Source organism: Prinia subflava, chromosome 5 (genome assembly GCF_021018805.1).
Source record: "Prinia subflava isolate CZ2003 ecotype Zambia chromosome 5, Cam_Psub_1.2, whole genome shotgun sequence".
Lineage (NCBI taxonomy): Eukaryota > Metazoa > Chordata > Aves > Passeriformes > Cisticolidae > Prinia > Prinia subflava.
This window is the reverse complement of record NC_086251.1, coordinates 481,054-498,324: the sequence shown is the minus strand read 5'-3', so window position 1 is coordinate 498,324 and position 17,271 is coordinate 481,054. Positions and strand designations below refer to the sequence as shown.

The 17,271-nt window shown below is 51.4% G+C and overlaps 1 protein-coding gene across 7 annotated transcripts in view; it reads right to left on the bottom strand.

Annotated features, from left to right (window-relative positions):
• The window catches only part of DAGLA (diacylglycerol lipase alpha), a 61,696-nt gene that overhangs the window by 18,875 nt on the left and 25,550 nt on the right, over nt 1-17,271 (bottom strand). For 6 of the 7 annotated variants that reach the window (XR_010080404.1, XM_063397487.1, XM_063397482.1 and 3 more), the window contains 8 exons: nt 12,577-12,715; nt 11,730-11,941; nt 9,784-9,885; nt 9,251-9,389; nt 5,951-6,038; nt 2,344-2,478; nt 1,573-1,650; nt 593-717 (listed from right to left, as the gene is read on the bottom strand). Coding sequence is in view for 6 of the 7 variants with exons in the window: in XM_063397487.1 (XP_063253557.1) it covers nt 593-717; nt 1,573-1,650; nt 2,344-2,478; nt 5,951-6,038; nt 9,251-9,389; nt 9,784-9,885; nt 11,730-11,941; nt 12,577-12,671 (974 nt within the window). In the remaining variant the exon portion in view is untranslated. Of the gene's footprint in view, nt 1-592; nt 718-1,572; nt 1,651-2,343; nt 2,479-5,950; nt 6,039-9,250; nt 9,390-9,783; nt 9,886-11,729; nt 11,942-12,576; nt 12,716-15,366; nt 15,536-17,271 lie in introns of those variants that run through there. The other variant, XM_063397484.1, reaches the window with a different exon arrangement.

Here is a 17,271-nt window from a genome sequence, read left to right as displayed (position 1 = left end):
AGAGAAGCACAGATTGGTTTTCCTTCTTTCTCTCTCACAAATAAAAGTATTCCCAAGGAATTGCATTCCTCCCAATAGCCCAGGGAGAGCCAAAAGCTTGTCCCCAAATTGAATCCGGTGACAGAATTCTGGCAGCTGGAAACAAACCCTCACATCGGGGCAAAAACCCTGGGCTGGAAAAATCCAATTAATCTGAGGAAGCACAGCCCAAGCCAGGCAAAATCTTGGAGGTCTTTTAATCAGGACCCAAATGTCAAGTCCCTGATTTCAGAGATCCAAGAAGCTCTTTTTGGACTTGGTTTTGTGCCAGGTGAGTTCCTTCCCGTGGCTGTTCCCTGCTCCAGAGAGGATGGAGCAGAGGACAGGCTGATTTATGTACCAGGAACTGGAAGGGATTCAGAAAGCCTCTGGAATATGAAGCCCAGAGAGATGGAAAGAAAAAAAAACACAACATGAGGAGAAAAAGGCAGAAAAGAAATCAAGCAGAGAGGAAGCACCAAAGGGGTGGAATAATAAACGTGGGGAAAAGCAAAGGGTATTTCTAAACGTGGGAAAACCAGGCAGGATAAAAGGGCAGAGGGTGGGCACTCACGAGCAGGATCTGGCCAGGCGACAGAGTCCACACGTGGGCTTCCTCATGAGGTAAATGGGCCACCCATAGGCTGCCAGGGCGAAGAGCATGTAGTAACACACCTCCCGGTACCGCTGCATCTCTTGCTGGAAGACACGGGACTCCCTGAGCCCGCAATCTCTTGGAATTTCTGCCCCCCATTCCCTCTTTTCCCATAGTTAGGCACGTGCCAAGCCCCCTGTCCCACCTCCGCCGCGGTGACTGAGGAGAGCAAAGTGGGGATGCCAGGCAAGAGCCACCCCCTCCCAAGGATTGCTCTGCCTGATTTCCTGAGGAATGCTGTGGGTATCCCACAGTGCTGCCAAGGAAGCTGCTTCCTGCAGATTTGGGAACGAGCTCCCTAAATACCCCCTCCCTTTCCAGCAGGCCAGAGGATGCCTGGAGAGGGCCACAAAGCCAATTTAGGGCTGTGTGCTGCGGCTGCATCCTGTAAAACCTCAGTTATCCCGGAGAGCTGGATTGGGGGCTGGAGTTAAACACAGCAGGATAACCAAAAGGGAAATCAGGGAAACACCAGGGAGAAATCAGAGGTGAATCAGAGGAAGAGCTGAGGGAGAAAAAGGCAGGGGGAAAATGAGGGAGCAGAAATTTGGTGGGAAAATGGGCAAGAAAATTGGGCAGGAAAATCAAAATCAGGGGTAAATCAAAACCAGGGATAAATCAAAATCAGGGATAAATCAAAATCAGGGATAAATCAGGCAAATGCAAATTAGAGCTAAATCAAAATCAGGGATGAATCAAAATCCAGAATAAATCAGGGATAACAGTGCTGACTCTCTTGCAGCAATATCACCTCATCAAGCTCCAGAGATCAAGTTTTATTCCATTCTCATGGAATTTCTTGGATTATTTCAAAGAGGGGCAGAAAGGCGTAAGAGAAGCCAGTGAGGAAAAGAAGGATCACAGGTGGATTTGGAAGATCCCCCATCCCAGAGACTTACCGCATTCTTCAGATCCAGGTATTTGGTGTTCCTGGTCACTGGCATTCCAGACAGGAAAGCTAAAATGTCATTGTTTGCCTGGAAGTCACAAATACACAGAAAAATTCCTTTGTGTGACAGCAAGACAAAAATCCACTCCCAAATATCCCAACCAGACCTCTTAAATACTCCCAATTGTTTTATTCCTGCCTGATTTGAATCCTAACTCAAGGGGGAAAAAAAAAATTAAAATAAATCAATTTCCTACTGGGCTGACAATCTGTAAACCCCAACAGCAGCTTGGAAAACTGGGAATTTTTCCTTCTGTAGCCTGAATCCCAAATCAGGGGGAAAACCCCAGTAAAATAAATCAATTTCCTACTGGCTTGACAACCTGCAAACTTCAATAGCAGCTTGGAAATCTAGGAATTCTTCCCCCTGCAGACTGCTGGAGTCTTCTCTACATCACTGTGCAGTGGGAATCATCTTCCCTTTCATTTCCAAGCACCTACCACTCCCTTGGAGGCCCTTTTGGGATCAAGAGCCCTCCCTGTATCACCTGCCTGGAGAGGATCATTCCAGATTCCAGGCTTTACTCAGCACCAGCTGAGCCCTTTGAGAGGGAAAAACCCCAGGCAAAAACTCGGGAAAAGCTGCTGGAGCCGCCATTCTTTTCCTTTCCCACCTCAGCGGGCGAGAGAACAGCCCCGACAGGAGGTGGGCAGAGGCACGCAGCTGCTTCCCAGGGAATCCCGGAGCAGCTGGGAAGGCGAGATTCCCAGGTTTCCCCACCTCATCCAGCACGGCGTTGCGCTTGGCCCGCTGCCGCTGCCGCAGGAGAACCAGCCCCGCGATGATGTCGGAGGGGACGATGTCCAGGTCCCGGAAGAACTCGGCAAAAAGGTAGGCGATCTCGGAGTAGGCGTCCTGCAAAACCCAGGGAGAGAGGGGCTGGAGGAGGAGGAGCAGGAGTTTGGCGTGTGGGAAGCCTCAACACTGGACACTGAGTGAGAACTGGACTCGTTTCTGGAGCTCTGCCTCTGAAACAGCCACGAGATTCCTGCAGGGAATGCCAGAGCTGGGCTCATCACATGATTGTTGTCTCTTGTTTGTTTTCCACAGTCCCACTCGGGGGCTGGATTCGTGCCATGTGTGGGCACCTCGACACCCCAACAGCTCACGCAGGACAAAGGGAGGGACAGGGAATGGTTTGGGCTCTCTCTGTTAAACAAAACAGAGAAAATGGGATGAAAACCAAGCAAATCCCAAGCTAGGGCAACCTTGGAGTCATCCTTTCTGCTCTAAAGCACACTAAAGGCCATTCCATGAGGAAAAAAACCACTGATTTTGTCCTATTTAAGAGTCTCTTCAACTCTCATTTTGCCCTGGGATCCTTTTTCGCATACTTAGCCCAGAGATCCTCTTGCCCAAACTTAACCCAAACCTGGGAACCTTTCCCCAAATTTACCCCAGACTTAGGACCCTTTTGCCCACGTTTAACTTGCCTGTACTTATTCCAGACCTGGAATCCTTCTGCCCAAATTTATCCCAGACCTGGATCCTTTTGCCCGTACTGCCAGTTTTTTCCAGGTTTGCTTTGGATGACACCCAAGCAAAAAGGCATGAAAAGTAAAAACTGAGTCACTGAATGTAGAATTCCCAGGAATGAAGGTGACCGAACCCAAAAAAGGAGGGACAGAAATGGAAGTGACCTGAGAGGGTCAAGCAAAAAGCTCTGGAGCAGAGGGACAAAGATATTTTGAGGAGAAATGTCCTTTTCCCACTTTTTGCTCTGTCCTACAAGAAAAAAACCCACAAGACGTTACAGGAGAATATTCTGGGAGGCTGGAGAGGAGCTGGAATGTGGGTCAGCGCTGACCTGTCATTACTCCAGCCTACGGACAAGGGTGATCCAGAGGCTGGAGCAACAAAATGTGGAGCTGTACCCACCAATGGTCCTTATTTGACTCCTGCCATCCAAAACTCTTCCTCACAAAGATGATCACAGCCTTACTCTGAACCTTTATCCCGTGTTTTCATAGTATCCTTTATCCAGCATCAAAACCCACAAGACTGGAGTGTTGTGGAAACCCTGAGCACTCCAGGACGGGATTTCTCCTCTCCCTTTGACCATCAAGACAGTAAATCCCTTCTCTTCCCTGCAGGAATGACCTACATCCTTTCATCCCTGCCAAACTCCTGGCGTGTGGGATGACTTTCTGTCATTTTTCACTTCCCTACAAAAGCCAGTTAAATCCCCATTAAGAACTGGGGCTCCAGGTGCCAACTCTCTGTGCCAGCAGTGCCTTTAGAAAGCCAACGGCATTCCAACCGCAGTATCCTTGAAATCCTGACCTCATCAATCCTAGCACGGCTCCTGTGAGCTCACAAGAAATGCCAAGAGCCTCCAAAGGAAACAGGACAAACAGCCATTAATCCAAAGTGGCAGCTGCAGCCCTGGATGCTCTGACAAAAAAAGGCCCTGATGGAAGTTCAATGCGTATTTTCCGCTCCAAAGAACAGCTTTTCGTGGGAACACCTGACATTATTCCTGTTTGTCCACCTGGAGTGCCCTGCTACCAACCCTGAAGGCTCTGAGGCTTCAGAGTTCACCCCAGATCCTTTTCCCAAATCCATCTCCATCCCATAAAACACTTTTCCAGCCCAGAGGACAATGATCCTCTGCTGCTGTGTGTTTTTTTTCCATGGAGTCTGGGATAGGCAGCGATGGATTCATTTCTGATCCACTACGTGCTCATTCATTCCACACGCTGCCATGCCAGGACACAACGTCAGGGCTTGCTCCCGCAGAGAAAAAGAGGCTGGAAACTGCTCAAAAGCTGGATGTAAAGTGGAAATTCAACAGCGTGAGGAATGTGAGGCGTCTGGAATCCACTTTTACTCCAAGCTTAAAAAAAAAAAAAGAGAGAAACGGTCACTGCAGAAAGAAGTTTGTTAAAAAGAACTTGAAATATTTGGAATACTTTGCAATCCTGAATAAAATAGGAGTTGTTCAGGGCATTCAGGTGCCTGTCAGGGCTCTCTCTTCCATGCTGTGCCCTCAGGACAGGTGTTTCCAGCACCCAGGCAAGGTGACCTGGATGTGCTCTCAAGGAGAAGGGGAGCACCTCTGCTCTGGAGCTCCAAGGAAAAGCTGCTGTGGGAGCTGCCAGGGCACAAAGCTCCTCTGGCTTCAGTTTTCCAGATGGGTTTCTCCAGCAGATAAGCTGGGAGCTGGCAGGCCTGGCCTTCAACTTCCCAGAGGGACATTCCTGGGGAACACGGTGGCATTTCAGCCAGGGACAGGGATCCTGGGAGGGGCTGCATTCCAGGACACGGTGCTGGATTTCTGCACAAGGGCTGTGACAATCCCTGCAGCCTTCCACACTCTGGAAGCTGAACCTGCGGATAACTCTACAGCATTCCCTAAGAAATGCTGTTAATTCATCACCCAGGAAGAACAAACGTGACTCTCCTTCATTTTTCCATTTTCCCTTTGGAGCTTTCAATCCCAGCCTCATTTCTCCTCCTCTCCACATTCACCTCCCTTCCCATGTGCTCCTTTTCCTGCTGCATCCTTTTGGAGCACGAACTCTGGGCTATATTTAGTGAGGACACAGCGGCTGTGGTCGGTCCCTTGGTGTTTTCCCTGTCATTTTCTGTGCCCTTCTAACTGGAGTTAAACGTCTGGGCGGATTTTTTGGCCACTGCTGGTTTTGTTGGAATGTCCTTGATAAATCCCAGCTTTCTCCCTGAGAGGTTGTAACTAATTCAGAGCTCAGTGTCTGCAAGTCCACAAATCTCCTGATTTTTATGACTTTCTCCTACCTTTGGGAACAATTCCCTGATTCTGCTGGCTCCTTCAAGAGTCCTCAGATCCTCAGAATTCTAACCAAATTAGTTAAATCAAAAGCAAGCTTCTCCAGCACCAAAGTTTGACTTGCCTCTCCAGCAGGTTCTCAGGAATGCTGGTGAATCCCACCCTCAGGCACCAAGCTGCTCCCAGATTCTAAGGAGAATGGAATGATAACTTTTGGGGAAGGGATTTCAAGGCCTTTACTCTTCCCTGCTAAAGAACAGCAAGGGAAAATCCCAACAGCAGCACATGAAAATTCCCCATGATCTTCACATGGATCTATAGACTAAAGAGCAAGTTTTGACTGTCAGGAAATCCAGAAGGATTTTGGTGCTTCTTCCAGGTTTTTGTTTTCCTGTTTCCAAAATCTCCTCCTTAAGAGGAGACTGATGGAAACAACAGGAAAAAATGCTCAGGAAGGGGCTGACAAAGGCAAATGGGAGCTGCCCACGAAGTGGTGCCAAATGTGACCCTAACCTGAGGGAAAACAGGGATTTCTCCCACTGATATTTTGATTCCAAACAGGAGATTTTTGGTCCTCACCGACTGCGAGTCCTTTGTCCGCGTGCAGCAAAGGAACACTTTGAGCCTGCGTGTCCAGCTGCTGGCTTGTCCCTCTTCCAGGCGGTGTCTGGGAATAAAGGGGAGAGCAGGAATGTGAGGAGAGGCAGAACATGGAGTGGCACAGCCTGTTCTGTCCCTGGAAAAATGGGGTAAGAGCCACCCAACCCTCCTTTTCCCCAGGCTGAGCTCCCTCAGCTACCTCAACCACCCCTGGTGCTCCCGCTCCTTCCCCAGCTCTGTTCCTTTCCCTGGAACCTCCAGGCTCCAGAGAGGTGTGAATCCACACTGTTTGGATACTTGGTATCCTGCCTGAATGGGATGCATGGAATGAAGCTCCTGTTGCCATTTGGCAGCTGCTCCATGTGCCAGATCTTTTCCAGGAGGAAAAGATCTACCACAGGATGAGGGAGTGGGAATGGCACAGGAGACCCCAAGCATTTCAGACATGCAATTTTTCCCAATCACAGAATCATGGAATGCTTTGGGTTTGAAGGGACTTTTAGGATCAATGTGTACCACCCCCTGCCATGGCAGTAGAGACTGGTTCTGTGCCAGAGTGCCAAGCTCCCTCAAGACCACAGCTCCTCTTCTTTTTTAAAGATTTAATCCAGGTCAGAGCAATCCAGAATAAAACACGACTCCATTTTCTGGCAGGGTATCCCATCAGGATAAGCCCAAGCTCAGAAAGTGGGTTGCACCTGGAAGGAAAAGATGCTGGCAAGGGATTATTTGCTTGAGATGGAAGGAACAGATCCCACAGGGATCCATCAGCTCCTACCTGAGCATCTGAAAACAGCTCTCCATAACCTTTTGGAAGAGGAATGGGAATGTGAGTGGCAGCAGGGCTTTGGTCCCACAGATTCTAAAGAACTCCAGAATTTCCCTGGTGGGGTTCAACAACCAAGTGTGCTCTGAGCTCTTTTCCCTCCATCTTTTCCCAGATTCTTTCTTCCTAATGCCAAACCTCCACACATTCAGTAGGGGCTTCAAAGTTCCTTGGAAAAGCCTTGGCACAACGAGCCAAGACTTTTATTGGGTTGTTTCTTTTTCCCAGCCCACATACACCAGGATGCCACTGGGAAAGGAAAACCACTGTGGTACACAATCCAGCCAGGCAAAGAACTTCCTCATCTAGTCCTTGCAAAGGATTTCTTTCAGCAAGAGGGAGAGGTTGAGAATATATCCTTTGGAAACAATTGTTTGAGCAGTGAACAGTCACATTTGATGTTTGTTTTTCACATCATAGCCCACAGCGTTTGCTTGTTAACAGCTGTTAACATTCCCTTTCCACAGGGAAAAGCCATGAACAGCAGGAACAAGCTCTCCATAAATGCTGCAGGCCTGGAGGGAAAAACCCTGCCAAGGGAGAAAGGCCTTCACTCAGCTTGCTGGGATCTCAAAATTCCCCACAGAGGAGATAATTCTGGGGTTGGTTTGAATTTACTTTGCAAGCTGTGGAGCTCAGATCTGCTTTGGAAACATCACCACAGAATTCTGGAATGGTTTGGGATGGAAGGGACCACAAAGCTCATCCAGTTCCACCCCCTTCCATGGGCAGGGACAGCTCCCACTATCCCACACTGCTCCATGCCCCATCCAGCCTTGGACATTTCCAGGCATGGAGTAGCCACAGCTGCTCTGGGAAAACCGTTCCAGTGCCTCACCACTCTCACAGGGAAGAGTTTTTTCCTTGGATGTAGTACTACATCCACAGTATCCTCCTTCTTATCTTCCTAGGAATGCCCTGATCCCAAGCAGCAATCACCACACTAGGCACTAATTCCAAATATTCCAGGCTACTGTAACACACTGGAAAGGTCAGGAGGAACATCTTGCACTCCACAATAAAACCCAGGCTCCTTCCCACAGAACCTGATGCAGTATCCTTAGAAAAGCCTAATTTTCCCTCAAAAGGGACATCATTCCAAGTCATTGGAATACACAAAACACACAAACCCAATGAAAAACGAGAAATTCACAGAGCGTTTTTTGAAAGCCTCGTTTCTCATCCCTCGGATCCCGATGCCCTCCAAAACCACATTCCTCAAGGACAGTCACATATCAAAGCAAACAAAGCCTGTTTGTGTTGTCCCCTACTGGAAAAAATCCTTTGGAAAAAGCTTTGCTTGGTGAAAAAAAGCTTTTTCTCTCCCCATCTGGGGAGCTCCGAGATGGAATCAATTCTTAATTAAAAGATCCGACTGCCAACACAAAGGAATTGTTCCTTGGCCAAGACTAAATAGGAGAAACCTCAGGGCAAAAGGTTGGATTTTGGAGAGGAAAATAAAGGAAGAAAGGGGATTTGGAAGGAGATGCTGCCTCCAAGTAAGGAAAATTTAAGAACAGACTCATTATTTCCACAGAAAACGCTGCTATGGGATATGGACAAACAGGTCAGCATGGTCCATGAGGATCCACAAATCCAGTAATTAAGGCAGAATCCAGCTGGACTCTGCATGGCTTTGCTGCCTTTGGATGCAGGTGCCCACAACACAGCACCTGACAGGGAGCTGCATCCTCCCAAAATTCCCCTCAGCAGAGAGGAATGCTCCCTGCAGCAAGGCAAAGAGAAGGGCAAGACCCCAAAAAGCAGGACACCCTTCCAGAAACCTTGCCCTTGGGAGCTGTGGCTGCCCCATCCCTGGAAGTGTTCCAGGACAGCTTGGACAGAGCCTGGAACAACCTGGTAGAGCGGAATGTGTCCCTGCCCATGGCTTAAGGGGTTTTGAGATCCCTTCCAACCCAAACCATCCTGGAATTCCCTGCCTCTGGGGGGATTTTAGGTGCCTGTAGCCATGGGGACACAGCACTGGTAACCCTGAAAACCTCCACTGGTTCTTTCCTTAAATCTTTGTGTCCTTGGATTGAAGGGAAATTCAGGCTGCTGCGAAGACAGGCTGGGAGAGCTGGGAATGTTCAAACCGGACAAGAGAAGGCTCCAGAGGGATCTCCAAGTGCCTACAGTGGCTCCAAGAGAGCTGGAGAGGGGCTTTGACAAGGGGCTGGAGGGACAGGCCAACAGGAAATGGCTTCCCACTGCCAGAGGGCAGGGAGAGATGGGATATTGGGAAGAAATCCTTCCCTGTGAGGGTGCTGAGGCCCTGCAGTGGAGAAGCTGTGGCTGCCCCATCCCTGGAAGCGTCCAAAGCCAGGCTGGAGCTACCTTGTCTCATGGAAGGCATCCTTGCACGTGACAGGGGGTTGGAATTGGATGATCTCTAAGGTCCCTTCCCCCCAAGGCACCCCAGAATTCTGGGATCCTGTGCAATGCTGCCTCACCTGAGGTTGTAGGTCCTCAGGTTGCGCTGGCGGCGCTTGGTGGCGCGGAGCTTGACGAAGGTGCGTCCCGTGGGATCGAAGACACACAGCACAGTGATGCACACACTCAGGATCACCACCCAGTTGCACACCACCATTCCTGGAAAAACAAAAAAAACAGGAGTCAGGCGCTCCAGCCCTTACTTCCCATCCCAAAGTCCCGCAGCAAAAGGAAATCCTCTGGAAAGGCTTTTAAGCCACAGCTGGATGAGTCTTCCGGCTGTTTTATGGGGCATTAAATGCTCCCTGAGCATCCGGGACCGCACACTAACATCATCCCCACCAGGAGAGCGGGAAAGGCTTCCAGGGAAACAGTAAATCCATTCTGAAGGGAAAAAGCGGGATTTACAGACTACCTTTCCCTGGGAACACAGACCCCTGCACGGGCGGATGAATGGAGCGACTGTTGCGAGGGATCACCAGGAAAACAGGCCCAGCATTGACAGCTCCCGTGCCCTTCCCAGAGCCCATGGATGCCTGGGCAGGCTCCGTACCCAGGGTGACGCTCTTGGCCGTGATGTCGTTGCAGGACGTGTAGTACTGCGTCAGCCACACGATGCCCACGATGGCGTACACGAACTCGATCACCAGGATCGCTGGAAAAAACGGGAACAGCGCGGGTAACGGCAGCCTCTTCCCTGAGGATCAGCTCCTCTCCCTGTTTTCTCACAAGGAATGGCTATGAAAACGCTTTGGAAGGGGATGTGTAAGGAGATGAGCCAAAGGTGCGAACAACTCCGAAAAAATGGGATCATGGAGGGGTCGGCGCCCTTGGCTTTGTCACAGGTATGAATCAGAGATCCAGAGCTTCCTCCCACGCCACTGGAAAGGCTCCCTGAGCCAGCAGGAATCACAGGACCCAAACCTCAGCTACCTCAGACAGCTGGCCTGACTCACAGATCCCAAATAAATCGGGTGGATCCGGGATGAATCCTGCTCACTACGCTCGGCAAATGCTCTCAGCACCTTTGCAGCCCTTCCCGTAACAGTTCCAAGGGGACAGTGCTTAAGGAGCTCCTCGGTTGTGCATGTGACTCTGACAGCAAACCAGCAACTGGGGATTAACAGTGCTTCCCTGGAACAAAACAACTGGGAAACTGCTCTGAAGTGCCCATGCTCCCACTTTACCCCCAGAATTCCAAAGGACATGTGGGCAGTCAGGTGTGCAGAAGGTGAATACCTTGCTCGGGATTGCCTAAGTTTTGGTGGAGCTGAGACTAAGCTTTTGGTGAGCCTAGCTTATCCCACTCACCCTCTTCATCTCCTGCTGGCATAGAATCTTTCCAGAAGTGGCTTTGCTACAGACCTGGAAAGACCAGTTCCAGGAGACAGAGCTTTCCTGGGCAAGGAATCAGGGCTGGGATTTGTTCCTGATGAACCCAGTTTATGCCTGAGTTAGGTCTTGCTTCCCTTGGCTCCTCTCCCCTTTGCCTGCTGCAGGACAGGAGCAGCAGGAGCAGGGATGAGACATTCCCAGGTTCACATCGGAGTTAATTCCCTGAATTCTTCTGCATTAAACAGCACATGCTTAAATTGGGACAGTCACATGGACCTTGCCCACGCACTGGTCACGCTCCCACTTCCATCAGCACAACCGATCAACCACCACAAGCAAAAAAAGCCAGGAAAAAGGGAACACAAGACCCAAAATCCAGAGGAAATCCCACTCCTGAGAACACAGAGAGTTTAAGGAAGAAGAAGGGAGGTTTTGGGGGGGCAGGAAAACCTTCCTTTGGATTCTCCCTACGTCCCCTGCCCCATTTAGTCTGGTTTTAACACCAACTGCCAGGCTCCCCGTGCTTCCCTAGGGAGGCTGGCTGGAAAGCTGGAGAGGGAGATTTGTTTGCTGTTTGCGTTAATGACTTGCACTGAGCATTCCAAGTCTTCCAGACTGAGCTTTCAAGCAAGGTTATCCCTATTTTAGTGGATTCTGCAAGAAAACAATCCAGCAAAAAGCAGGGATGCAAACCCATGGGATGATTTGTTTGGAATGGGTTTGGCTCTGCATCTCCAAAGATTTTCCTCTTAAAATCTTCATTCGGCACAGAAAAATCTGATTAAATTTCTGTACCTGGAAGGCAACAGAACCCAGGGAAAACAAGCTAAAAGGGAATGAGGGATCAACGAATAATCTCTTCCCTGCTCTAGTTTTTGGAGAGGGAGCAAGACAGGAATTGCTTATAGGAAGAAAAAGGGAATGAGCAGGTGCAGGGTGCCTGGAGGGATGGATCAGGTGAGGCAACACCTCAGGTGAGAACCTTTGGGATTTGTGCCTCTGTCCTTGGAAGATGTAGGGGGGGAAAAGAGAGACAGCAGGGGAGCAGATTCCATGAGAGGAGAAGGAGGCTGTGGATTCATCGGGATGCACAGCACATCCCGGCAGCCGCCCGGCCGTGCCGGAGGATCCCGGGAAGAGCACGCGGAGGCTCCGGCCGCTTACCCAGTCGGACATAGAGGACGTACTGCATGGAGTCCCGCGGCTCCGTGTACAGGATGCTCCCGCGCATGCTCAGCCAGATGATGGCCAGCTCGGCGATCATGCAGCTCAGCAGGATGCCCAGGTAGCCGCGGCCGTGGTCCACCAGGTTCAGGGAGCACGTCTCGTCGGGGCTGTACACCAGCCCGAAGAGCACCACCGAGAGGATCACAAACCTGCCAGGCGGGAAAGCCGAGGGAACCCATGGGACATCCCGCAGCTGCCTCCCTCCTCGGGGCCCACACCTCCTCACAGGAATATTCATTTGGCCCCAAATCCCCACACGCCATCCCGAGGCCCTGCTACCCCCGTCTGAACCATTTCATCTGTGCCACATTATCCCAAGGGATTTGCCACTCCAGAGAAGTTGTGGCTGCTACACCTTTTGGAAGTGTTCAAGGCCAAGTTGGATGGGGCTTGGAACAACCTAGTGTAGCTGTCCCTGCCCATGTCAGGGGATTAGAATTGGATGGACTTTAAGGTCTCTTCCAACCAAAACCATTCCAGGATTTCATGCTTGTTTTTCCTGAGCTTCTGTACAAAAGCACAGCCCTAAATTCCAGTGGAGAATCTTGGGTGTCACAGGAGGATAACAAGGAGCACTGGTCAGGCTCTTTGGACCTAGGCTAGACCTTGGAACAGAGCTTAGCTACAAAAACAGAAGCTGGAAAAATGTTGGTGTCCATCAGGAATGCTCCAACCAAACTTTCCAGCCCTGTGCAGAAGCCCAGGAAGAATTTCCAGCCGTGCCAGGAATAGCCAGAAGAATTCCTGGGTGAATTCCAAGCATCCTTGTGCCCTTCTCACTTACCAGGTGGTGTGAAGGAGGAAGAGGAAGACGGCTGGCAGAACCAGGTCATCGCTGCCCACAGACCAGCGCCGGCGGAACACGACAATCCCTGGCATGGCTGGCGGGTCCCGGGAAGTTCAGCAGGCACAGCACTCACCTCCTGGAAAAGAATGGAAGCAAAGCTGCTGCTAAAGCCTCTCCAGCCCCCTCTGGAGAGCCCCACAACTTGGGAGCCATCCTGGTTTATGCCAGAGCTCCTTCCTTCCAGCACCAGGGGGCACAGCACGCTCGGGAAGGAGGGCCGGGAGCTAAAGAAGTGCGAAGCATTAGGTGAAGCCGGTGTGTAACTCATCCAGCTCCACTTCATGGGATTACCTGGAATCCTGTTAGGCTGTCATGGTGAGCAGCCACCGTGGGATTTGGGACAGGTCGTCCTGGCCTCAAATCTCTGGAAAAACCTATGACTGTGTTTTTCCATGCACAAACCTGCTGCCGGGCTCTTGTTGTCCAACAAGTCCCCCCCCATTTGGCTCAGGAAGCCAAAATACCCATTAACAGCCAGTAGCAGTGTCTGGGGAGCTATAGACTGTCTCCCAACAGCACTTCCAGTGAGGATATTGGCTCCTAGGAGGTTCCCCCTGGACCAGCAGGAGCATCCTGCCAGCTCCACATCTCCGTGGTATCCGCACCGGCCCTGACAGGCACGACCAACTCCAAGGTGGAAGATTGAGGAGCTGCCGCTCTTCCCCGGGTTTTGTTTGTGCTCCTATTTTTAGGGCTTCCCAAACCCTTTGGAAAATAGAAACAGGAGCGGTGCAAAGTCACGAGACTGCACAGGGCGCTCCAGCCTCCTCCAGCACAGCCATCCCACTCCATCCCAGCTGGCCGTACTCCAAGCTGCTCCACAGGGACTCTGGCAGCACACCTTATCCTGCTCCTGCCTTCCTGGCCCGACACACGACCCACAACCAGGAATTTTCCTTGGTTTTGCCAAATCCAGGATGGCATCTTTGCAATCTACCCATAGCCACCAGGGATTTCTGGATTGTGGGATCAGTCCTGTCCCTCTTTCCACGCCCTAATCCCTGTGCCACCTCTTACCTGTGCTACCAGGGAATGCTACAGCTCACCTGCACCTCTCTGCTCCAAGCCCTCCTAACCCCACCCATCTCCCAATTCCCACATCCATGCACTGCTGCTGCAGTGCTCCGTCCATGGCCTGCAGTGGCCACGCTGTTCCAAAGCTGCACTTCCAAATCCAAGTAAGTACTCTTGGATTTTTGCCTCTGTGAATCCAACAGCAAACTGCCAGGTCAGGACAAAGTGTCCTCATCCATTACTTACAACAGGATTTCCATAAACATTCCCAAGGGAGTATCAGCTGCAATACTTCCTGTACCAGGCAAAAAATCCTACATTTGGATATGATGCCCCTAATTTAGTGTTGTGGGTAAAACAAATTAGAAAGGGGAGGACATCCACAGAATTCCAGCACAGTTTGGATAGGAAGGGAGCTTGAACATGATCCAGTTCCATCTCCCTGTCCTGGACTGGGACACCTCCCACCAGTCCAGGTTGCTCAAGATTTAAACTAATTTGAACCTTCCAGGTAACACAAATGTTGGGTTAGGGACAGCCCATGGCACCAATCTCTGCCCTGAGCCACTAAATCCAACCCAGCAGTCAGGTGTGGTTACCCCACCACTTCCCAGAACATCCCAAATCCAGAGTCTCCTCTCCTGTGCCGACACCCACAGCCACTGGCATGGATCTTCCAACCCCTTTCAGCCAGGCATTGCTGAAAACCTACACAATCCCCTCAAATTCCAGGAGATTCCACAGCTAACAGGCCGCTTCCAGCCAGCCACTCACTCGGCTGAAGGAAACGCTCCATTCCACAAACAAAGCAAACACGAAATCCCAACGCCATTTGGATTCTCACTTCCTCAGCACAGAATAATCAGAGCAGTGGGTACATTCCAGCTCTACCTTCACTCCTCTGGCCATCTGGAGACTCCCTCCCAACCCTGTCATTCACCACCCGGGATAGCTGGGATGTCTCAAACCCTGGATGCACCTCCAGCTCTCTCGCTGCCTTTGGACAGCACTTCCCAGCCCAGCTCCGCTCCCATCATCCCTCAGCTGCATCCCGCCAACGCGCTTCCACCCCTCCAGTTGGGCTCTCCCAGTTCCCACCACCCTCTCCCAGTTTGAGGAGCAGGATACCGACGACGGCAACAAACCTCCAATGTGGATTCCTTACCCACGGCAACAGATGGGGACGGAGCGGAGAAGCCTGTCACTCGCTGTCACATATGGGAATGCTCACTGTGGAACTGTCACTCTGCTTACACAGCTCCCAGGGCAAGAACATTCCCAATTAATTCCCAAAGACTCCCGAATTTCAACCAGGAGATGCCCCTGCTTTGGAAAGGAGGAAGACGACGGAAGGCCTGAGACTGGAAAACCCACCAGAAAAAGCTCTCACTGTGAGGACTCTGCAGCTTCATCCCAGCACAGCATATCCCAGGAACTGTGTTTTAAGATGCTGAAGATACGATCCAGCAGAGGAATTGGGTGGAACAGGAAGGTTGGAGTGCAAACAGCTCCCAGACCACTGACCCCGGCTCTGCGACAGCAAGAACCCTCACACTGCCCCCAGAACTGCTGGAAAGAGCCAAACATTCCCAGGATCTTGAAAGCTGAATCCCAGTACAAGCAGCACGGAGCTCCCAACACTGAAATAAGGGAAGCACATGCACAAGGAGTCCCCTCAGAGCCAGGCAAGATCTAGGGAAGCAGGAATCTTACATGGCGTGTGGTCCAGCCGCTGTGCATCCTTCTCTCCCAGAAGGATATTTCAGGAAAAGTGCATATCCAGGGAGACAGGCATCACAGGCTCAGGAGGGAACAGCAAACTCTTCCTGCAGCCATTGAAAATCCCACTCGGCAAAGGGAAGCGCGGCGTGGGAACTGGGATCTTCCAGCAGACAGAGCCGGGCATCATCCTCAGAGCACTCCCTCCCTGCACCTCATTTATCCACCGGGAATGCCGAGAGCCAGAGGTCGTGACTCCCCCCTTCCACACCCCCCAGCACCCTCTGGAAGGAAGTGACATCATCCCTATTCTGAGGAGAATGTACGCGGATTGTGGGAAGGAGGACTGGGAGAGAGCGGGCGATGCTGTCAGAGATGCGGAGCTGGGAGAGAAGGAAAACCCTGGAGCGGCACAAACCTCCTCCCTCTTCCCATGGAGAGACCGGCAGCGCTGCCGGGAGCCCTCGGCCACGGCATCGGGCTGGGAAAGGCTCCTGGCCGTGGACTCTGCAGTGAATGGCCAGGGGGAGGGGACTTGGATGGGACACAAAAGGGACACACAGAGGGGGCCACCCCGGGCACAGAAAGGAGAGACTGTTCCAGAGGAGCCTCTCCCGGCCTTTCCAGCCGTTAATTCCTTGTGACATGCTCTGGGCTATGACAGGATGTGGGGGAAGGGGAGAATTAGCTGTCTGTAGGGAAAGGCTTAGGGAAAAGAGCAAGGGAGAAAAAACGCTACAGTGAGACAACATTCCAGCTAAACCTCGGAGACTTAGGCTAATCCAACAGCCCGTCCCGTCTGACATGAGCCTCCTTAGGGAGAAGTACACCAGGAAATAAAGCTGCAGGAAAAAGGCTGTGCCTGGATCCTGCATGCCGGGAGCTCACCCACACCACAGCAACACCCCCGGAGTCACCCACTCCCTCCACCCAAATCCAGGCAGGATTTGCTCCAAGCTCCCAGAATCACAGATTCCCGAAGCACCCACACAGCACAATGCTCCAACTCCCTGCAATCCTCATCCCTGCATCCACAGGCTCACAACCTCCTGAAAATCCCCATCCCTGCATCCACAGGCTCACAACCTCCTGAAAATCCCTATCCCTGCAACCACAGGCTCACAACCTCCTGCAAATCCCCATCCCTGCATGCACAGGCTCACAATCACATCCAAATTCCCAATCCTGCATCCACAGGTTCAGAACTGCCTACAATTCCCCATCCCTGCATCCACAGGCTCACAACCTCCTGCAAATCCCCATCCCTGCATGCACAGGCTCACAATCACATCCAAATTCCCAATCCTGCATCCACAGGTTCAGAACTGCCTACAATTCCCCATCCCTGCATCCACAGGCTCAAAACTCCCTGCAAATCTCCCTCCCTGCAATTCCCCATCCTTGCATTCACAGGTTCACAACCCTCCACAATTCCTCATCCCTCCATCCACAGGCTAACTCAGCATTCCCACTTCCATCACCCCAAAACCTCTCCTGGTTCCCAACCTCCTGCTGTTCAGAGCAAAAGATGGGAGGCCAAACCCAGGCTGAAATTGGATCTGCTGGGAGTTTTTTCTCCCTCTGCCAGATCCCAGGGGAAGTCTGCATGGAGGAAGCCCTGCTATCCCAATATTCCTTCCCCACCCTTTCCCTCACACACCTGATAGCACTTTCACCAGACCCAGGGATGACAAAGCAATCCCATCTCATCTCCGCCAGCACCCTCTTCCAGCTGGCCTCTGCAAATTCCAGAGTCCTCCAGTGTGACTCACACAAGGAAATTCCCTCAGACAAGTCAGATGTTTGCCTTCACTGCTCAGGGCTACAGAATTCCCCCAAAAATTTGGATTTGTAGGTCTCAGTGGATGGTTGCAGGTGTAGCCAAAGGACAGAGCCCTT